The sequence below is a fragment of the Oculina patagonica genome, chromosome 9 (genome assembly GCF_052425735.1).
Source record: "Oculina patagonica isolate OP01 chromosome 9, crgOcupat, whole genome shotgun sequence".
NCBI lineage: Eukaryota > Metazoa > Cnidaria > Anthozoa > Scleractinia > Oculinidae > Oculina > Oculina patagonica.
In genome coordinates, this window is record NC_135766.1 from 13,469,848 (window position 1) to 13,493,697 (window position 23,850).

At 38.7% G+C, this 23,850-nt stretch overlaps 2 protein-coding genes across 8 annotated transcripts in view; both read left to right on the forward strand.

The window, feature by feature from the left end:
* Nucleotides 1-1,386: 1,386 nt before the first annotated feature.
* LOC144666211 (uncharacterized) lies at nt 1,387-20,573 on the forward strand. 3 transcript variants are annotated; one of them, XM_078527599.1, is made up of 6 exons: nt 1,387-1,471; nt 2,689-2,749; nt 5,070-5,130; nt 7,595-7,653; nt 8,750-13,231; nt 18,783-20,573. In XM_078527599.1, exons 5-6 carry the CDS (start codon nt 8,802-8,804, stop codon nt 18,805-18,807), a joined length of 4,455 nt encoding a protein of 1,484 aa, XP_078383725.1. In that variant the 5' UTR covers nt 1,387-1,471; nt 2,689-2,749; nt 5,070-5,130; nt 7,595-7,653; nt 8,750-8,801; the 3' UTR covers nt 18,808-20,573. The 3 variants fall into 3 exon arrangements, with proteins under 3 accessions (XP_078383725.1, XP_078383727.1, XP_078383726.1); XM_078527601.1 differs by having other exon boundaries at nt 19,708-20,573; XM_078527600.1 differs by having other exon boundaries at nt 7,598-7,653.
* A 3,129-nt stretch (nt 20,574-23,702) lies between these two features.
* LOC144666213 (uncharacterized) overlaps nt 23,703-23,850 on the forward strand; it is a 28,926-nt gene continuing 28,778 nt past the window's right edge. For 4 of the 5 annotated variants that reach the window (XR_013573142.1, XM_078527603.1, XM_078527604.1 and 1 more), the window contains exon 1: nt 23,703-23,789. The gene's annotated coding sequence lies outside the window, so the exon portion shown is untranslated. The remainder of the gene's footprint in view (nt 23,790-23,850) is intronic. The other variant, XM_078527605.1, reaches the window with a different exon arrangement.

Sequence of the window (23,850 nt, forward strand, 5' to 3'; positions counted from 1 at the left end):
TTTTTTGTACGTTGTTTCTTGCCTAGTATTTCGTAATTAACATTTATTATGTTCTGGTATCGTAATGTTTCCCATTATAAATATAGCTGATAATCAGCGTTGTTGTCTGCCGTGAGGTTTTTCGCCTGTGCGCGTCCGGGAGTCGTCCGGGTCTGTTTGATTCTTTTATCATCCGTCCGCTTCAGTCAACGGACTTATATGAAACGTGAAATAATGTTCTGAGATGGCGGTAGGATCGAACCATGGTCTTGCCTGAACTATAGTGGCATATACAACAGTGAACACGTTAAAAAACCCACAGACTTGCGCTTTGCGTATGATAGACAATGGTGCAAGAATGTTACAACGAACAAGCCGGAGTAAAAACTTAAACATTGCCCTGAAAAGTCTATATAACGAAACGCTCAATCAAACTGAAGCAATCAACATAAACTTAACGACGCCTAACGTCTCTCTAAAACAAGGTCATAGCTTTCTCGAAATAAAGCTACGCAAGACGTACGCAATCTCTTTTTTTCAAAAACCTAACATAAGGTCAACGCGCAAAAGTTCACTAAATCATGCAAACAATCTTGCAATTATATTTTAATTTTTTTGGTTAGATTTCCCATCATTTTCTCAACAAAGATTGCGTTAAATAGTAGCGTGACTTTCGGTAAACGACATACGATACGCGGGAGTTAGTAAAAGCTGCGAGAAAGGTCAAACGGTGTCTTGTTCATAGCGGCCCTGTATATTATAAGAATTATAAATTTCTGTCTACTAAATCTTATAGATCCCACCATGTAAAGTTAGTCTGTTTCGTTTATACACTGAAGTCTTCCATTCTAACTGCACAGGAGTATTTTGCTCTTGTGTTCTACGCGGCGATTTCTTGTAAAGTTTAACTTGAATTCTGTTAGTTTGCGCTAAACAGAATAAAAGATCCTGCCGATCGTGCGGTGGCATAAAGCGCCCGGGATAAAGCGATAGTCGTTCAATGAAAATCGTTCATGTTAAAAGTCACATCATCGATTGGTCATCGATTTCCAATATCAATCGATTAATTGACATCGATTGATATCGATTAATATCACTTATCATCGATTGGTAAGGCCGGGTTGTCAGGAGGTTCACTGTGTGGTGGTTCCGCCGCGTGATGGGTACACTGTGTGGTGGATGCCATGTGTCATTGGTGCACTGTGTGGTGGTTCATTGTGTGGTGGGTGCACTGTATGGTAGGTGCACTATGTTGTGGTTCACCAGTGGTGGGTGCACTGTGTGGTGGCTACGCTGTGGTGGGTAACGTTCCAAACCCTGCTCGTCCTTGGGGCGAGGGCTGGTGCATAAGTCCCGCCGGCTGAGAGAGATGATGGAAACTGGAAACGACAATGCCATCGGGGCTTGTGGGATTGTTGTGTTCACGTTTGTGTGTTGAGGCAAGAGGAGGGGGTGTGTACAGGTGTGTAGCACGAAATCAAGTTATTTCAAGGTAAGATTCGCCTACAAGAAATCATCTGTTCTCTTTCTAACAGCACCTCGACGATTCTTTAGTGTTTGACGACTCACTGATCAGTTTTTTCTTTGCTGCGGTCAGATCACTTCCGCTTTACAGTCTGTTGCCCAGTTTCCGGCCGGTACCAGTTTCCGGCCAAAAAATATATTCGTCGGTTATTTTTGTAGATATGTTTTATTTTCGTCCACCGAACCTTTGCAACAGAAAAAGGAACATTTCAGCTACAAATTGATGGTTTTGGCAGGCTTTTTGGACAAGAAACAGCCGAGAAAGGTCGAGCTTTGTTTACGCGAGTAAACGTTTAGCGACTAATTTTTGCGCTTTTCACTGCACATCAAAGCTACCGTACATAAACAAAGAGCTCATTTCGTAGGAAATTTTTCGAGAAGCTTAGTAATTTTTTGACAGAATTTAGAGTAAAGATGAAACTTATTAGGGGTTCTGTCGTCACAAGCCAGAATTCAGCTGTTTCTGAATTTCAGAAGTCAGAGTTTGAACAAAGATTTGGACTGGCGGTGCCAGTTTCCGGCCACCAAGTAGCATGTTGTTCAAAATCATGTTTATTAAGTGAAATAACTTAATTTTGGCATCTCATGCTCGAGAAATTAATGAAATGAAAATGTAGCAAAGAGTACCAAAGAAGCTTAAGCAAGCATAGCATGACAAACTACAACGTTTATATGTATACGCTGCCAATACATCCTAATTAAGCGAAAGAAACGCCAACGGGTCATTGACGAGGAAATATTCCGTAAAACGGCAGACGAGAAAGAAAAGTCGAATAAACTGATATTGAAACTAACTTTTCGTTTGCCAAGGCACTGACAAGTCGGTTTAAGTCGACCGGTTGCAGGGAAAAATATGTTTTAGTTCGACGGCCGGAAACTGGAACACCTGGCCGGAAACTGGGCAACTTACTAGTTTTGCAAAAAATGGCATAATTTCTTTAATACTTGGCGAACGCAGCCAATCTTTGTACATTTTTAAGGTAAGTAAATGAACTGTCTTTGACCAAAAACTGAGTAACTTTCCGTAGATAAATGAGAAGTTATAGCGATTACAAACTAAAGTGGCCGGAAACTGGGCAACAGACTGATCGTGCATAATTTATTTCATTCATACTTCGTTGAAACAAATAACGTTTATCAGTTTAAATTTATTAGGATTTATGAGCTTTATTATCACCTAAACAGGTCCCAAGCTGTGGAATTAAAATTCAAGATGTGAATTGTCATCGATTAATTCTTATTTCAGGTGAGTAATGTGGTAAAAACTTACGAACAAGCTTGAATGAAACCGGCAGACTGCATGTACAAATTATTCTTTATTAATGTATGGTCAGGGCTCAAACCCAGACAGTGAGACTGCTCGATATTTAGTCTAAATAAGCAATGCAACTCCCACACCAAGTTACAGACATCAGTTTTCAAAATTCCTTGACTTTCCCTGATATTAAAGAATAACATTTTACTGACCAAATAAATACAAAACACTGCTGAGGTTGCGTTGAACTAAAATGTTTCGGCCATCAAAGACAATGGCGGTATTAAATCAGGGTTGTTATAACATAAAACTAAGATGTCATTCTGAGTAGATTTGGATATCTGCCAAGTGTACATACTAGTTATGCAACGCTTTCGAGTGGTATACTATGTAATATCCCACGAGTCACTTGTATTTTCTCGGTATACACACGAGCCTTTAGGCGAGTGTGTATACGAAGAAAATACAAGTGACAAGTGGGATATTCCATAGTATACCACGAGAAAGTGTTGTGTAACTATTTTATACCATGCCATAAAAAATACGCTCACTAAATTTTATCGAGAATAAGATCGCAGCGCACAATGGGAAGGTTGGGTTGAATACCATCGAATATACAACGGCTTTCCTGTATTCTGATTGGCTGTATTTTCTATGGCATGGTATAAATGTATTTATGTTATGTAAATAGTGCCATTAAAAACTAGGCAATCACAACTCCAAAAGGTACAAAACAATCAAAGAAGTTAATTCTTCATGTGTGTGTGTCCATACAGTGTACATGTCTATTATTATTATGTATTATATAATAACTTGAATTCTACGCGCATTTTGATTGGTTCTTACTTATGATCTATCAGAGTACAGACGCATAGATGATGTCACGCGTCAAAATGTGGTATGAACATCAGTGACCCACTCGGCTAGCGCCTCGTGGGCCACTTCTCTGTTCATACCACATTTTGACGTCATCTGTGATCTATAACTGAACAGACGCACGGCAAAATGGAATCTATTTGTTAAACAGTTCATAAAACAAAAAATTAAAGATGGCTACCAGTAATTCATTTCAAAACTTCTTCTTTCTTTTTAGTTATACTGACATACTGTACATGTATGAAATAGTACAGTGTCATTATGCATTTAGTGTTAGTTATAATAATAATCTATACGTCTAACATGCAAAAATTTCTGAATGCTCATTGGCTGAGTGCACGTCAACCAATCCCAAACAGTGCAGAAAGTTGAAATAAATTGATTGACAGCATGCCGATTTAAAGTCAACTCAAAAACGTGGTCTTTTCATTTGTTATTTCTTATCAAATGTCTAAACAGTCTTTAAATAACGTAGTATCAATGCTTATTAAAGACAAAGACATCACATCATACATATTGTATGTTGTTGTTGTGTCACATATCAACCTAGTAAATGGCCCAGCTCACGATATCTGGGAGGCCATGGGTTCGATTCCTGTTGGGGACTCAGAATTTTTCTTTGTCCCATGCTTGTGTCATCTTTATTATTAATTTTATTACCAGGCTTGAAATTTACAGTCTTTATTATTTACTACAAATTTGATGATTTCGACATTGCTGATCCTAGCAGTATGCAGGACAGGTGTCATATATCAACCTTGTAAATGGCCCAGCTCACAATGAGTCTCTCGTAGCTCAGTTGGTTAGAGTGCCCAACGGGTATCTGGGAGGCCATGGGTTCGATTCCTGTGCAGGACTCAGAATTTTTCTTTGTCCCATGCTCGTGTCATGTTGAACATCTCATCTTTATTATTTATTACCGAGCTTGAAGTTTACCATCTTTACTATTTACTACAAATTTGATGATTTCGACATTGCTGATCCTAGTGAATCTGGATTTTTTTTTACTTTTCGAAAAAATGGTTCAGTCGGGTGATGGGAAATGATACATTTTATTGGGATGGCATAACCACAATTTCCACTTGTAGCTGCTCAAACATAAACATTTGAGATTGAATATGTTAAACCTTTGTTTTGATTGATCAAGATCCATTCATGGAAACCAGCATGACTAAAGCATCATATTAATAATCATTAAATCTCAAGTCTCTGTAATTTGAAGGTATTCGTTCAGTACTGTCTCATTGGATGAAATGAATCGGAAACTACTGATTGTACAAAACCAGTACTTATTTTCCCGGCTGTACTTGAATAGGACAAGGGAACATTGTATCATTATTTTAGTTCTTGTTATGATAGAGCAAGAAGTCTGTTATTTCAATAAAAAGTCTTTATTAAACAAAGTTTTTGCATTTTTTTTGTTGATGATTTACAGGTCTTGACTTGTGTAATTCAACAGCAGGATGTGAGTTTTCGTACATCACTTCCGTTTTCTGGTAAGAGTTTGTAAAACTTAAACCAGGGCCACCTATGTCTATTTTCCCAGAATCAATAATATTCTTATTGAGTCTAAAATTAATCACTGCATTTATATGATAAGCTACTCACCACTAACAGAAAGGTCATGGCTTAAATGTTCAAGGAGTCATTTATATGCAGTGGGGTGGGAGATATATTATATTTTAGATTTTGTACATGTGTTCCCTGGGTTCCTAATATTATAACAGTTTTGGTAATTAGTAAATAAACCCCTTCTGGCGGCTGGTATATTAGAGAATAATGCCCAAGGCTGAATGATGTCCGAAAAATGAACAGTTGGCCGAGAGTCGAAGCTTTGACGGCAACAGTGAAATTTAAGGACAATAGTATCTCGCACTCGCTTGTGAGATTGGATTGGAAATTCCTGGGGGGTGGGACGGGTCTCAAAGGCCAAAGGGTGGGGGGTGGGGTCCTTAGAAAAAACCCCTTCCATGGGAGAGGGATAGATAATTTATGGAACTGCACAATTCGTATCACTGTGTGGCCTTGTAATGGTCTCTATTTATCTTAATAAAATTATGACTTGTATGGCCCTGCCCACTATTTCCTTGGAAAAAACATATGAGATAAGGTCAGGTATGATGGCATACTCTTTGGTCTGACAGTGCAGGAAAAAGGCCTAGCAAAAAAGTGTCCAGCCCCGCAACTGCCACAAGATGGAATTTGAAACTGTCTGAATCTACAGTTTTCAATTCAAAATGAGCGATATTAAAGAGCATTCCAAAAGTGAAGAATGACCCCGACATGCTTAAACTTTACTAACCAGAAACCAATATAGTTCCCAAGGGCTAATGTTTCAAAGAAAACATGTTTAAACTCCGCAAATGATGAAGTTCAAAAATCTAAGTACATCAATTTATTTGAGGAGAACAACAATAAATGCCATAAAAAACTACATACTCAGTAATAAACATTTCCTGGTTTCTTAACAAAACCATAGTCGTGATAAACATTGTAGAAAACAAATGCATAAGTCACAGCTTTGAAGATTATTGCAGACAGCAACTTAGTTGGGTAAAAGACATGCATTAAGTTATGGGTATACGATGTATGTCATCAGTCACAGTATTGTGTTCAAACTAATAATAAGTGCAATTGGAAAAAATCAAAAATAACTGTAAATGTAACAAATGCAAACTGTGAACTTTCTGACGAAAATTAATAGTTTTTACGAAAACTTACGATCTAGTCAGACATTCGAATTAAACTATAAAAACTCAACAGTGGAATTTATTTGAAAATGTCGCAACTTTACTATATACAAGAAATAAAACGCATTTCAACAGCAACAGAACGTTTTCTATAAAGTTTCCTTTGTAACTGAAACTCTGATCGTAACCGTTCTTAAACTCTACAAACTCATTTGAAAAAGTCCGTAACTTTACTTTGCACGGAAGCTTTTAGCTTGCGACACAACCAGGCGGACTGAAGATTCAACAAAACCTTTGCAAGCCACGCTATTAAGCTATTCTTTGTAATACAATCGTCGAATTCTGCCATTATTTAACTAGGGTAAAGTTAGCAAATAATCGCGACAGTGATAAATGACCGTGTACAGATGAACAGGGGGGTTGACAATGTATGACAGTTTGTTACTTGGGACGCGGAAAAGTGTCCGTTGTCTGTATTAACGGGTGTCCGTATTAAGCGGGTAATTTAAGAGAAAATGTATGAGGTTTTCTTTGGGACCAACGAAACTGTCCGTAATACCGGGGTGTCCGTATTAAGCGGGTGTCCGTTAAGCGGGGTTCCACTGTACTTATATTATAATTCTTACTCACAATACAACACTAGAATACTATACATTGCGCTAAATACATTTAATACAACTAGACACATTCTAAATAATTACTTACTAACTCAAGTGACATTACATTATACAACAACTTGTCATTTGTCTTGGTGTGGTGTTTTAACAGAATGGATACTTATTAAAATTTGCACACATGGCTTCTACCAACTAGCTGATTATTTCTAGATTTTTTCTTTGCTTTTAATGTGACCCATACTAATACTCAGTACTATCAGGACTTTCTCATGAAAGAAACTGTCCATACCCCCCACCCCCACAAATAGACATGGAAAGAGATTGGGGATAAATGAGTGTAAATAAGGGGCTGGGTCGGGCAATACAGCATAACTGGGTCATGTAGCAGCACTCGCAAGGTCCCCCATGAATGGCTCGCTACCCTTAAAGAGAACAATAGAACAATCAACAGGAACAATGTGCCTAGCCCCAAAACAATAGCAACTGGTACACTAGAGGACCATTAGAATTACAAGTTTATGAGACACAACTGATAAAATTTACCTTTACTGGTGTTGAGTGGGGTTAAAATACATTTGTGTTTCTAGAATGGTTTTTGCTCTTTACCTCTTTCTGTTTTCTTTAACTTGACAGTGAGATATTGTTGATTTCAGCAGATGCAGAGAGGGTGTCAAGTACTGACCATTATCATTGGCTTTGTTGGGGAACAATGGTAAGTGCCTAAATGTCTAGAGTATTAGTCTGAATAAGAATTAATCTAGTTATTATTATAATTATTGTAATAGGAGGCATGGTGACCTTTTGTTAAGCATGCTGGACTCTAGATCAAGCAGTCTGGGTTTGTGCACTGGCAGTGGGCACGGCATTGAGTTCTTGGGTGAGGCACTTCTCTCACGGTGCTTTTTTCCACCCAGGTGTATAAATTGGTACCAGCGAATTTAATGCTGGGTTAACCATGGACTAGATAGATGGACTAGATATCATTGCATTCTTTATAATCATTCCTTGCCATTTAGAACTTTTAAAAAATATGTGTTTTTATTGTAAGAATGGAAACTTTTTCAAATGCAAGTATCATATTGTATGCAGGAGATAGAAATAATTTATTGATATCTGATGCCCAACATTTTAATTAGGAAATAGCATTATGCTTACTTGAAGTATTATGCCCCCTTCTAACCCGAGCAGTTCTCTGTCCAATGGACTTTGCAAAAAGTAATGTAATCAGGACTAAAGCCTTTTGTATTGGTCATGTTACATGTACATGTAAACACATGTACATTCATGATAGCAACCCATGTTGGAGAAATATATATGTTCACCAAGAATAGAGTGAGCCTACACCTGATCACCCTCCGGAGTGTCTCTAGTTAAGAGGTTAATTTTATTTGAATTTAGGCCAAGATTTAGTGTCCATTGTCGGTATTAGAGAGGGTCCATACGAGAGAAAATATGTGAGAATTTTGTCGAGACATCAGAAGTTTCCGTGATAGAGAGGTGTTGACCAAAAACAAAAATTTTCACTGAGTAGTTTTTAAGTTATGTCTTAAATTTTTAAAAATATGGTATCTATCCCCATATCTGAGGTCGCCATGGCAACGATTTCTAACGTCGCAGCAACCTTATTTTTTTCATTAGTAATGCCTAAACGAATAATTATGTACCAAACGATTTTCCTTGACATTATTGTTGTAGCTGCCTAAACCATTACCAGCCACCTAAAATTACTTAGCGATGCATTTTAAAATGTGCCGGTTACGTTAAATTTAAAAACTAAAATGAAACTTTTTTCTTTTCACTGTACCCAGGTACTATTGAAGAGCTTCATGTAAACCTTTGTAAAGTGTACGGTGGATAAGGATGTCAGCTGCTGCACTTTCACCCCTGTCCAGCTCTGTAGAGAAAACAAATGGAGCCAAGCTCAGCAGACTTCTTATTGATGGTGGAACAACGGTTCTAAGGAATGTTTTTGATAGTTATCATCCTCCTGCAAACCTGGCTGCTGATCTCAATGCAAAATATCGAACTCTAAACAATCTCTTAAGGAAAAGAGTCTTGCGTTCAGCTCAGTGGGACCAACTGTTCCCACCTGGTGGAGCTGCACCAGACTCTAAAACATTTGACATCACTCTTCTATTCCTCCTTCTAACCAACATTTGTGGACTAGCCCCTCCCCTCTGTGGCTGGCACACCAAACCACCCCCAAGTGATACATCACGTGAGGCAAACCTTGCTCGCATAAAGTTTTTCCGCAATGAGTTGTATGGTCATGTGTCCACCACTTCTGTTGATTCGCCGACTTTCACATCTTTGTGGCAAGAAATCAGTGCTGTTCTTGTTGCTCTTGGTTTAAACCAGGCAGAAATTGATAGATTGAAGGCGGAGCGCTGTGGCGAGGAAGATTATCATGACGTGTTACGTGACTGGGCTGATAGTGAAGAGGATATCAAATCACAGCTGAAAGATATACGTCAATCTCAGACCGAAACACGACAAGATGTTGAGAAAGCACGTCAGACTCAGCTAGAAGATCGCAAAACCCTTGAGGATAGCAAGGCACAACTGGAAGAAGTAAAGCAAGCAGTCGAGAGCTTAAAAGGGGAAAGAGATAAAGACAGGGAAGAAGAAGTCCTACGGAATCTTGCTAAGTTAGAGTTCAAAGGAGACATTGAGGATCACGTGGGACGATTTCAAGAAGGCACACGTGAGTGGGTGTTTAACAAAGTTCAAAACTGGTTAGATGACAGAACCTCTCAAAACCGTGTGATGGTGATCAGCGCACATGCTGGAATGGGAAAATCTGTTATTTCTGCCGTCATTTGCAAGAGAATGCAAGAAGCTGGCAGACTGTCAGCAAGCCACTTTTGTCAGCATAATAACGCACGTTACAGAAATCCTCAGCTGATGCTTCAGTCCTTGGCCTGTCACTTGTGTCATGCCCTGCCAGAGTACAAACAAGCTCTTGTGAAACAGCTGTCAAGAAATCTGGGTAAAGATCTCAACAACATGGGTGTGGAGGAGCTGTTTGCACTGCTGTTTAAAGAACCTCTAAGCACTGTAGCTGACCCGGGAAAGAACATGCTCATGGTGATAGATGGCGTTGATGAGAGTGACTACCAAGAACGGAATGAGCTGCTTGATGTAATTGCTAACCACTTCTGCAAGCTTCCATGTTGGATTCGATTTCTATGTACGACCCGACCAGAGAGAAACATTGCAGAGGCATTAAAACAGTTGAAGCCGTTTCAGCTGGAACCAAATGAAGAAGAGAATATGCAAGACATCAGGCTGTTCTTTGAAAAGAGGATGCAATATCTAATGAAGCCAGAAAATAAAGGCGCCATTGTGGAAAAGCTTTCAGAGAAGTCTGAAGGACTCATGCTGTACGCATACTTCCTTGTTTCATTCATAGAAGAGAATGTGCCAGTTCTGGATCAAGAAGATCTTAATGCCAGCTTACCATTAAATATTTCGTCAATCTATGAAAGCTATTTCCAACGATTAGAGAATGAACTTATGAAGCTTGACGTCGAGGCAAAGCATTTTCTGAAGTTGCTTTGTGCTGTTACTGCATCACGGGAGCCCTTGCCAATTGACTTTGTGTCTAAAGTTTTAATACCTTGTGTTGACTCACCAATTGAAAGGCGTAAAGTACGAAAAGCTATTAGTAGTGTGTCCTCGCTTCTTCCTATCCGCAATGAGTGTCTTCACGTCATTCACAAGTCAGTTAAAGACTGGTTGACAGACACAACGTCTTATGGAGAGCATGACTTCACTGTGGACGAGAAAGAGGGCCATCACATTCTTGCAAGTCTCTGCTCTGATGAGCTTGATAATCTGAAACAGAAAGGTGTTCGTGACACAAATTTCAGCTCTACTGACACACAATATAAATTTAGCTCCACTGAGAAGTATGCACTACGTCATGGTGCACGACACATGTTACAGGTAGATGAGAAAATGAGATCACGGAGCCTGGAGGAATTGATACAAACATATGTGATAGACTTAGAACTTGTCTTTGCAAAGCTTTGTATAGATGATTCAATAGCATCTGAAGACATGTTTTGGCTTCAGAGGCAAAATATTTTTCAAGTTCTCTCTGAAGACAAGAAAGATTTGCTGAAAACTTTACTGTTCCTGTTAAGAAAGTACTACAGCACATTTACAAAGTATCCTCGGCTATTTTTCCAAACTGTGCTGAATGAGGGAGGAACAGTGCTGTCTGCTGAGGCGTCAAAGCTTTTACAGGACAAATATCCTGAAATACCATACCTGGAGTACGTGCTCAAAGACGTCCACGAGGATGCTCCTCAAGCTATATTTTCATGTTCATCTCAAGTGGTTTGTTTTGATGTTTCACCTCAGCTAGACTACATGGTGTGTGAATGTAAAGACGAAACGATTCAGCTGTGGTCACTCCGCACGGGAAAGCCAGAATGGGTACGTCACGCAACGATAAAGAAACCGTATTCTCATGAGAGAAAAACGTATAGAACGTCACCGTCTTCACCTGTCTTTTCATGCTACCGCTCAGTTGTTTTTCACCCTACTAAAAAAATGGTGTTACCAGGAATCTTAAGTCATGCCTACACCTTTGACGGAGACCGGAAACCACTTTTTCCAGAGAGTGATTGTAGATTTACAGTCTGCTCAGTTGTGAGTTCAGGAGAAGAGGCTGCAGTGCTAACTGATTGCCCTGATGATGCCAAATGCATTATTATGTGGAGTCTGGAGAATGGTTCAGAGATCAGTCGTATTACCAGAGGTGAAGATGTTTTATCATTTGCTTGTTCTCGAGATGGAAAACTGCTAGCAATTTCCCATTGTTCGGGTTCAATTTGTTTGCTCGATGTAACTGAAGGCTTTAGAACACTAGCACATGCCACTACCTCTAAAGTGTGTGGAATGATCAAGTTCTCCGCTGACAATCAGTTCCTTTTCTGTTGGCATGAACCACTTTCTCAGCAAGAGCATTTTGTTTTTCAACTAGAAGTCACAAGGCGTAACGATGGCGCCTTTTCGTTGGATGTTTTAGGTGACAAAGTTTCCTACAAACCCTTGGAATACGAATCACGTACAGAGGCTGGTTTTTTGTCAGGAGATTGTTTTTCATGTGTATTTGAGAAAGGGGGGTCTGGTGATTCCATCCTTGTAGAGGGGGCATTTTTGTTTGTACTAGGCGAACAGTGTGTATTGCGAACTTTTCCTGGAAATAGTTCCATAGCAATGTTCACTCCTACAGAGCTTAGAAGCCACACCGCTTCATTCCACCACCGTCAGAAATTCATAGCCGATAATATTGCGTTCTCTCGAAACGGCGAGATTGTTTACGTTGTTGCCACTGAACCGACGGTACAAAGAGTTGTTTTTGTTGGACAAGAGGTCATTGATTTGACTGAACGTTTTGTAACAATTATGGCTTGTAATGTTTCAAGTGGGGAGCTCATGGCAGAGAAACGTATTCAGAGTGGAGAGAGCAAACGCCTTGTTCCCGTAAAAGAAGGGGTTCTGTTCACAACAAGAAGCGATTGTCCTGAACTGTGGAATTTTAAGTTGTCTGAGTGCATTCGTACCTGGCCATATGTACGCGAAATCACAGAGATGATGCCCATATCAGAGAACCAGGTGGCGTGTGTAGGAAAGAGAAATGAAGTGACTATCCTGGACACGACAAGCACAGACATAGTAAAAACAATCCCATTTTCTCATGAATGTTATGGGTCAACAAGTCTAATGTTGGGAAGAGAAGCTATAACATGTAACAGCAGATGTCAGTTGTTACGCCAGCTGGTATCCACTAATTTAGACTGCCAGTCACTTCAGTTGTCGGATGGAACAGACATACTCTGGGAAAATCATTGGCCTCATTCTTTGCAATGTAGCTACTTTCTACCTGTGGGGTTCTCTCCTTCGGAAGAATTTGTTGTTATCTCGGCCTTAACCTCAAAGGGTGACCAAAGTGCGTACCTGCTCGACGCACAGACAGGAGAGACATGCCGGACATTATGTAGAGGTACTGACTTTTATGACTGTAAGTTTGTCACTGACGAGGAGTGTATCATTGACTACCAAGATGCCTCAGGAGAGTTTCTTTTTCAAATGTTTAACATCAAGTCTGGTGACCTACTTGGTGCAATTGTTAGGCAGTTCAGAACATTCTGTTTAGCAACTTGCCCTCTTAAACGTCTAGTCGCAATTGATGTGGTTGCAAACGACGACTCGAAACGCATTTTTCAAATCGTCCAGGTGAATCTTCCACGTGACAAAGAAAACAGAAAGCGCAAATGGTAAGCTGTAAATGAGAATAGTTCAGCACTTGTAAAGTAAATTAGTTTATATATTGACTATACATGTTATTTAGAAATGTTAAGGAGTATATATTTAAAAAGGCATGTTTTCGCATACAAATGTGCCCTAACTTTTTACGCCTGTAGCCGTTTTTTAAGCTCTCATCCCAAGATGGTCTCTTTGCTAAAAAACGAAACAATAACAATTTTTTTTTCTTTTCCTTATTTTAAAGTGAGATATGGGTCTTGGTGTTTTACTCGTAGGGTTAGTGAGCTGGTAAAGTTTTTTTTTCTTTTATTTATTTATTTATTTATTTACACACACTTACATAAAACTTACATTAATTTACTTAGACTTACATATGGGTACATAGATACAACTACATTTACAAAACTTACTTACATCGACGTTACTACGTTAACTACTATGTTGCATTTACATTTACACAAAGTCGGAGACTGTATTCCAATTGATGAAAAGAATAACTAAATAAAACAAAAGTAAATAGATAGATCAATAAATAATTACACAAACAAGATATAAAATAAATAAAATTAAATAATTAAGTCGATTAAATAATTCTACGGCTCAAATATTACACCTTTCGGTCTAAAATTTGGCATGAAGTATCTCTGTATGACTCTTTATAACCCTACCTTTTTGTTTTGGATGAAAATTTTTCGAGTGCCGAGAAATTAGCAATTCTGTTCAACGTGCCCATACATTGCTCTGTAAAAATTAAATAAATGCCATTAAATAATTCTACGGCTCGAGTATTGCACCTTTCAGTCTTAAATTTGGCATGAAGTATCTCTGTATGACTCTTTATAACCCTACATTTTTGTTTTGGATGAAAATGTTTCGAGTGCCGAGAAATTAGAAATTCTGTTCAACGTGCCCATACATTGCTCTGTAAAAATTAAATAAATGCCATTAAATAATTCTACGGCTGCCTCGAATATTACACCTTTCAGTCTAAAATTTGGCATGAAGTATCTCTGTACGACTCTTAATAACCCTACATTTTTGTTTTTGATAAACATCTTTCAAGAGTTGAGAAATTTGCGATTCTATGATGTTCCTATACATTGCTCTGTAATTATGTAAATCATCTTTGTAAACCATTTCGGAAAGCTTTCGGAGGGTAGCCAAGCATGGTCATTACACGCGTGGTGCACAGGAATTCGATGTTGTGTTTAAATCGAAACAATAGGAACTCCCAGAGCACAAAATTATTCAAAACTTCGACATCGCTTCAATGTTTACTCAATTTTGCGTTTAGTTTAGACAACTTTAGACATTTTCAATGAGCATGAAATTTAGGGATTGTGTGGTGTACTGATTATTTTTCACCCTGAAAAATTTTGGAAAAAATTCATCGACGGGTTCTTGAAATAATCGCTTTTTTGCGAAAGTAGGCGGAAAAATGGTAAATAGAGCTAAACATTGAGCTCTACTCCGATTTAGATAACTTCATATATTTCGAAATCACGCAAGTCTTCTTTCTTCTAAAGGTTTGGATGTAGTATATGGGACATTTCTAAAAGGAATGGGGGCTAAATCCTCTCATTAAACATAAAAAAGAAGCAAATTTCTTTATATGAAGTCTTGACTTTATTTTACGCATAAATTATACCATCTAAAAAGAAATTCCAAGATATTTCAAAATTGCTCTTGTAGATTTCGATGAAACTCCACTGAGATGAAGGCAAACACCCAAGGTATACGTAGCGTGGAGGATCTCGAGAGAAAACGCGGTTACCGCCTAAAAATCGATTCAGAGCAAAACCCTGTGTGACGTCATTGCCACGTGATATTCATTCTGATCGCCAAAAAAATTATATCATATTGAAGTTCAGCCTATGTGTAATGCATGCGATGTAGTAGTTTTGTCATTGACATCAATCCCTTTAAGTATCAGGGTTTCAAAGTTGTTAGGTATCGCTAGAAAAAAACTGGGTCGAGCCACCTTAATAACCCTACATTTTTGTTTTTGATAAAAATCTTTCAAGAGTTGAGAAATTTGCGATTCTATGATGTTCCTATACATTGCTCTGTAATTATGTAAATATTCTTTGTGATTAAATAATTCTACGGATCGAATATTGCACCTTTCAGTCTAAAATCTGGCATGAAGTTTCTCTGTACGACTCTTAATATCCCTACATTTTGATTTTTGGTATGGGTCTTTCAAGAGTCAAGAAATTAGCAATTCTGTGCAACGTGCCCATACATTGCTCTGTAATTGCATATATTTCAACCATTGGCTGCGCTTGAATATTATTGCGACATGCAGAGCAGAAATTGGGAGGAAATTCTCTCTGTACGACAAGCTAAAACAAAGCGATTTTTTCGGGTTTTGTTTAATCATAACCGAGTAGTTGAACATGTTTTTTTTTTCCAAGCGCGTCCAATATAATATTAAAATATACAAAATAAAATAGTCTGTACCATGCAAAGTTACGATAGCTCAGTTGGTAGAGAAAACTTCTACAGAAGTTGTGTATGCCTTGGTCGTTGGTTCAAATCCAAACGGAAGCTATAATTATTCTTTTTTTTCTCATTTGTCAGTTTTTGTGTTTTGCTGCAGCCGCAATGGCTGCAAGCAAAACACATTGAGAGCTGAAGTTTGTGCCGTAAGGTGTAAGTGCCGTAAGGTGTAAGTGCCGTAACAGAGGAGAAATCTGAACTACCGATGTCAATCAAATCCATGAACAAACAAAATCGAAACCAATGAACCGTAGCGCTGATCGCATTCGAAGTTACGGGCCAAAGTATTCGAACGCAAACCACGTTGGACACGTTGGAAAACAGAAAACCGATTTAAAAGTATATCGCATTGGGAAAGAAAACAAACTGTGGCGCGACCACTCCAGTTTTATGAGAAAATTATTCTGCAGTTTTCATCATTTACGAAAAGAGCGAAGACTTGGAACCTCGCCGAAGGTCATAAATATTTTCTCCAAAGGACCGGTTAGTGCACAGTTTGTAAACTTTCGCTTTGAAAATAAACTTACCCTCACCTTGTCTACACTGTCTACAGCACACTAGTACTGTATTAACTCTGAACTTCATATTTTAAAATAAAATGTATGAACGTGTAACTTGTCACGCAAAGACAGCTGGAAAGGAATATACCATGCTGGTAGGCTGCACCGCTAATTGTAGCTGTATTCGAGCTATATAAAAGACAGCTAGAAACGAATTAATACTAGTAACATCACAATGGGAAAGAAACTTATTCAGTGGTGCACACCGTCGAAAACAAAGAAATATTAAAGGAAGTTCTCATTCACCAGATTCACTGCATCAGATGCAACATTCGTCAGTTCGTGTTTAAATGCGTGGCGACCAGTTTGTTTACTAGTTATTAAAAAATAATACGGTCTTCATTTAATAAACAGTTCATCCTTAAATTTCAGCTTTTCTACGACTGACAGGTAGGTACTATAGTATAAGCCCCGCTAAAATAGCTGGAAAGGGAAAGTTTTTTGAAAAATGAATTTTTGACTGCCAGACGCGCTGGCGCCACATGTTTATTTTGTGAAGATTAATTAAACGCCGTGAAAAATAGAATTTGATGTCCAGCGAGCCACTGCATCTTCGGCTACGCAGTCCTCAGTGAATCCTCCAACTTCACAAATTTCTAAAACTTTAAGAAAACGAACTTTCGCAGAATCAAAAATTGGTCCTTATCGATCTTCCGATCTTGTTGTGAAGACACTGAAATTCGACGAGTGTTCATGCGTGAAGGGATGACTGACGAATGATAATAATTATTTGTAAACTTTCGCTTTCAAAATGAACTTTGCGTTACGTTCAACGCCGTCTTTCTGTTGTTGTACGCCGGTGCGCGTGCGATTATTTATAATTTCTGAATTTTGATCAGTAAAATTATCAGGATTGAATTAACACAAAGTGACTACAATATAGTGCAATTATTAACCTGCACACAAGTGACAGACAATAAAAGACGTTGGATTTCAATCTCGACTCACTTGTCTTTCATCAACATGTTCCCTAAGACTTTGCTCTAGCAGCAAAACACATGGACCCATTGGGGCCCTATTTTTTTTAAAAAGTCAGTATGCCGTTTTATTTAAAGTTTTTAAAAAGGTTGAACAAACGCAACAGTAAATTTTGATGTTTCAGTATGTTGAGATCGAACGCCGGCTATTTTAGTGAGACTTCAACCGCTGATGTCAATAGAATTGGAACGCTTGTAGTGTAGAAAAAAAACACCACCGAGAAATCAAGCTATGCGAGCGAAATTTTCGTTCGTATATCTTTATCTTAATTTTGTTAAAGTGGTGTAGGGCCACTATCGTGCATGTTTAGAAAGACTATCGACTATCAAAAAATATAAGCGAAATGTTTTCAAAGTATGAGCGAAATTAAACACTTGGAAAAATAAACACACTTCTAAATTTCAAAGACATGTTTTGGACACTCCGTTTCCATTTTCAGTGTGAAGATGTTTCTTTCAAAATATGACATTTACACGGGCACACGTCTCTAAGAGGATATCCCCCTCTGTATTGTCTCTGTGACACTCCCCGAAGAAGTAGTACCGCTCTACTTTTCCTCTTTCATGGATGTGGCGTTCATAGTATTTTCTAACTACATGTAATATATATATATAAACGGATGATCTCGGAGAGCCAATAACAGTGAAATAATGTTAAATGTTATAACCGACCACGAAAATCACAAAAATGATTGTCACTATCTTGTTTGTGCGGTTGCCCCTAGATAAATAAATAAATAAATAAATAAAAAAACTGAACTGAAGATTGATGTTCAGATGTTCTCCTTCTGTTGTCAATTTAAATTAAATTGATGTTCTCCAGAGGGTGCCACTTTTTGTTATGTATTTCTTGTCTATTGTTTCTTTTGGCAATGTTACATTCAATTCTTTCTTTACTTTACTTCTTTCTTTTGTGCTTCCTGAATCAGAATGCAAATCACATTGCATATAAAACTGAAAAATGATTGAGGCAAGGGCCTTAGTCTACTCAAAGCGGCTACAGCCCTGCACTGGAATATCCTTTTTACTTTTTACCGGAATCAGTTGTTCAATCTTGTGAATCGCACGGCCACCGTGCGTTGTTCAATAGAAAACACATGTGCTAGCGCGGGTGGGTATTTTTTGATTCACTCTAGGATCTTACTTACTATTGGTAAGTGCCTTTCCTATTCAGAGTCACCTTTCAAAGACAACCACGAACAGAATTTCGTAGTTTGGCCCTAAGTTGATTAGTATAGCAGGGTCCTTTATAGCTTGCCCTGAACCCGCCTCCCCTCAGATAAGGGCCAATGACCTCAGAGCATCGATATCTAAAGCTCCGTTTCTTAAAATTTTGTCCTGAATCTGATTTCAGTCGACGATAATTGGTAGTGCCATTATCATCTTTTACAAAATCTAGTTCTGCGGTTTTCTAAATAAACTTCTTAAGCCTCTAGAACAGGCGGTTTATTTTGACGTTCGCGCAAAGCGCGAAGGAAAAAAAACCGCCTGTTCTGCAATCTCAACTTATTTGCTTTTTTCAGGAAGACCAAGAAACCCGTAGATTAGAGGCAGTTGAAAAAAAAAGAACGAGGTTAATGTTTAGTCACCGGAGTTCAATATATCTCAAGTCAGAAAATGATGTAAACATATTTCTTATTTAAATAAGTGAATGGTTTGCGTTATTGCACGAAATACCCCGCAAGTCCTACCCATCGTGTGATTTCCAACCTTTGATTTTTTTAGCTAAAAAGAGATATGACCTGGGAAGGGGAGGGAGTCTAAATTTGAGGCTTTCTAAAATTAAATAGGGTTTTATAATCAATATGGTGTAACAATATCACGTCCGGTAATTCTTTTTAGCATTAAACCTGGAAGAATTAATATCTTGGAATTTTAAATATGAATATTACCAACCATGAATATTACTTTGTGCCGTTTTGACGTAGATAATAAATCTGACCAGGCAAATATATCTGTGTTACAGTAGGTATCCCTGTTGAGTTTTATACATTTATAATACTTTCAAGAGGTGCTCTCATGTGCCAAGTGCACCGTAACTCTATAGCTTTTATGAATGTTTCACCAGAGTTTTTTTCCAACTGTGTGAATAACTTGATTTAGTATCACCCAACTGGTGGACTAATGCAAATCTTGCATTTTGATTGGCTACGTCACTAGAGGACCATTAATAATAGTAATCGAGTAGCAATCGAGCGTGACGCTTTCTTTCGTTGTATTCTCAAATAAATCTTTTTTCAACTTGCATTTGCTAACTTTATTATTGCTTTTTCTGTCTGATTAGTTGGGTGATACTAAAACAATTAGACCCTTCGCCCTTAAGGGCCACGGGTCAAAAGCCCATTCGGCTTCGCCTTATTGGGCTATTGTTAAATATCTTCATTCGTTTTTCATTCTGTTATCTCATGTGTTTGTCAATTGTGTTTGTGTGTTTCTTTTTTTTTTCAGGTGTCTGTTAATTTGACGCAGTGATGGCTGATTGATGTTGCTGCATCACTATACTATTTCGCCGAAACAACGGTCGCGTGTAGCGAGAGCGGTGTTTAGCGCGTGAACACACGCGGAGAAAGAGAATTTGAAGATGTTTATTTCTTTTACCCGTATTAAGCCGCTCTTTTCACTCAGCACTCCGCCAAACTGCGTTGCCGTGCAGTCTTACTTCGTCTGTCGTACAATAAAAATATCTTAATTGAAAGACAGTTTTGCAAAAGAATGCTCATACATGACTGTTTGGTAGCATATAAGTGACTGGTTTGTTATGTTTTGCAATACACAGAATATATTGAGAAATAGTTTAATCTGAGCCTAAGATTGAGCACTTAACAAGATTTGGAAAATGTTTAGTACATGTACTGGTGAAGAACTCAGATATAGCAGACGCATGTAATTGGTGAACATCACTTTTGATTAGTATAGTTTTTGATGGAAAACGATGATTGTACCTGAAAGAGTAAAAGACCATGTTCATTGAAATAATTATAACGGAACGTTCAAAGTAGTTGTATTTTACGATTACCATAATACAGAAGTCTAATTGTGCTAGTGAGCAAAAGGAATTTGTTGTAGAGACTTAAACTAAAGCGTTTAATCTATTTTCTTGTAAACGTGTTTGAAATTAAGCTAGAACGTTTGACTTTCATCCTGCTGATGACCGTTTATTCAGTATGTTTATAGTGCACCACGAAAGAAGCTATATTGTTTCGTTAGACGTTTGCAGCTTGCCAAAAAAAAAGTCAGGGAATAAATTTCATTGTTCACGAGAGTTGTTTAACTGGGTTTATCGTTAAACATTCATTAAAAATTGTTTACCTTCAGTCTTTGTTCTTTCGTAATGTTCATATCGTTATGCCTCAAAGGCAAGAAGTTAATGCCGTCCAGCAACGTCGTAAAGTGTTTTATGGCGGCAAAAGCTATACAGCAAGGTGGACACACCCATAGAGGCATAGTGGTTTATCATATCACTGAATTGCACCCCCCCCCCCCGGCGTTTATTTCAAACTCAGCCTGGTGCATGGACCCGGCGTATATTTGACTCCTGCAGTTTATTTGAGCCCGATATTTATTAAGTACTGGTTTTTGTTCAGTATTTTTATCCGGCTTATATACCTACAGCGTATTATTCTCAAATAAATACCTGAGGGCCTATTTTCAACTTCACCTTAGAGACGCGGCGCTTATTCGGTACCCAGCGTTTACTCGAAAAAATAGGACAAGTCGCAGTCGACACGATGTCTTCGCTTCAGTTTGCTTAGATACTAAGTCTTTTGCTTCTTTGTTTTAAAGCCAGCCGCACACAAGAGCAACTAGCTGAGCTATTCGCCCCACGCGCCTCTTTGCTCAGCCATTTGCTCACTGCACATTTCACCGCAGACAGTGAGGAAAGTGCTTAGCAAGTTTGATTTAGAAGCCTTCATGTTGAATCACGTGAACATTCTGCGTGTGTTTATTGGTCAGTTGATATTTCTGGCTGAGCAAGTAGCTCACATCGCCCGCACACGTTGAGGATTTTTCCTCTCGAGGCAAAAAATATCAAACACGATAGATTTTTTTCCTCACGGCCTAGCGAGGTAAAATTCTCACGAAAAACGTCCGCACACGAGAGAAATCTGCTGAGCAACCGGGCATACGAGCATCATCATCATCATCATCATCATCATCATCATCATCATCATTATTTATCATCATTTATCAACATCATCAGCTAGATGCTCTAGTGTGCGGCCGGCTTTAGTAGCCGCTATGACATCCAATATTCACTGTTTGTTGTAGTTGTAGCGTTGCGCAAAGCAGCAGTGTTTAGCAGGTGTCCTGAGTTTTGGAGGCTACTCCGCGAGCAGGCTTCCGTTTAGGGCATTACACAGTACACTTGAGAAAACGAGCCGGTGAGGAAACTGGGGCGGGAATGGCAACATTGGTTGAGTGATAATTTTAGGTAATAGGCCATTTCCGAGTTACTCAATGCCTCTTTTTCAAGACGAGTCTACGTGCGAAACCATTCAAATGAAAATATGTTTGATTTGCATGAAAATGGACCTGTAAGTGAAACTCATTTTCACATGAATGGTCGCACGTTGACTCGTTTGGAAACAAAGGCAAAGAGTAACTCGGAAATGGCCTATTCAGTACGCGAACCACCTGACCTTAGAGACCTTGTGCACCGTTGTGACGTCTTAGACTATTTGCAGCGAGTACATAAAGATAAACACAAATCTTCAATTCAGTGTCATTACGCCTTACAGATCTTTAACGATCCACATATATCTTTTAAGAGAGAGAAATCTTTAAAAGATATGCTCGTGAGACCAAAAAAATAAAAGGTTCTCAAATATTTCACACCGGTAGAGATTGTGAGGCCTGTCACGCACTGCTACCTCCTACTGAGCAAGCACCCCCTTGGGCTTCAGTTACACTTATCAATGACTTAGTTTGCTGAATCACCGTTAGCAATTAATTAACTATATTAGGCTATGATTACTAGAAAGGGTAACAGAACCTGGCAGAATTGTTGGTTGAGACGTATATACTGTCATGCTATGAAGAAGAAAAACCAAAATGGCCGTGTAAAGAAGTGTTTCCGAGTTGCGTTTTGCCTCTGTTTCAAAGCGATTCTCAGCTTTGTGTGGTATTCCATATTCGAGTTATCCTTCAAAATGTTCCACCCCCGGGTGGAGACTCCTAAATAGGCGGGGATACTCTTCGGACATTTTGAAAAAAAATCCCTAAAAGAGACCAATCTGGGTGCGGCTCAAGCTTTTCCTGACCCCTAAAAAATAATAGAAGACTAATAGAATAGAACTTACATTTCTATATTTCTTCGTGTGCAGCCCTAAACGAGACTTTGGTGGCTTTTATTGGCGTTTTGCCCTGAACACCCTAAACAACACCAAAAATCCGAAATTTATACTCCTTAGTGGGACGGCGAGCATCCCCGCCCCTTTCAAATGCGATCCCCCGCCCCCAGGGTGTTCCACACAAATTTATAGAGCTTAGTATAAACGCAATATTTGTCAGTGTCCTGCAGGTGAGGGGGAGGGGTACACAATATCTGGAATTCGCTACATTTACAGTAATCACTTCTCGCAATACCTCTGTTGCAATTGCGAAAAGTCGCGGGATGAATCCATGTTGAGGTCGTGTGGAGTGAAAACTCCGAAATAGCCATAATTGTCATAATTTAAAATGCTTTACTTGAGAGACTTGAAAGACAAAGCATGCTATCAAGCTGAAAACCTTCAAGAACACATGCATTTAGAAAAGCCGAAGAAAGATAAAATCTCAGGGGTCTTGAGAGTTGGATTTTAGAATTTCGATGACAAACAATGACAATCAGAAATGGTAATTAACAACGGTTATATGGGGTTGTGATAAATGACCAGCTTGGTCTAAATTGTACGATGTGTTGCGTAAAAAATGTGCTTCAGTCGAGCAACTTATAAGATCAATTTAGTTCCAATTCCGCAGTTCAAACACCTGCCCGTGCCCACTTGCCCCTATCCCCCCTCCCAGCTAGACCCTTCCCGATTTTGCTAGCATTTTCCTGGCATAATTTGGCTAAAGGAGCATATTTTGGCATTTTTTTTAAAACGAATTGCTAGCATAATTTAGCATTTTCCGCCATTTTTGTTGTCAACAGCATAACGTTACTTATTGGTGGTGAGCCCCGTCTCCGGTCAGTGGTTAATTTTCAGAGGTTGTACGCAGTTTTTAAAGCATTTTTAATTCCAAAGGAGCAAAAATTGAAAAATGAGCATAATTTGAGCAATTTTTGGACAAACAACGAGTATTGCTAATAGCAAAAAATGCTAGTTTTACTAGCATAATCGGAAAGAGCCTACTCCCAGCCCCCTCCCCCCACGCCCGATTTTTGCACTCGGCGCTCGTGCAAAGGTCTCGTCGGGATCTGGAGACGAGAATTGGCGCTGTGGCTTCTGGGACTGCTTTATCTTCTCTGGTTGTGTTGAGGTGCAAGAGGGGAATATTCTACACGGATTTCAAGTGAGTATTTTAAAACGAAATCGAGTTATTTTGAGGTAAGGCTCGCTCAGAAACGATAATTTGTTTTCTTTCTAACACAAGGGATACAGTTCGTTG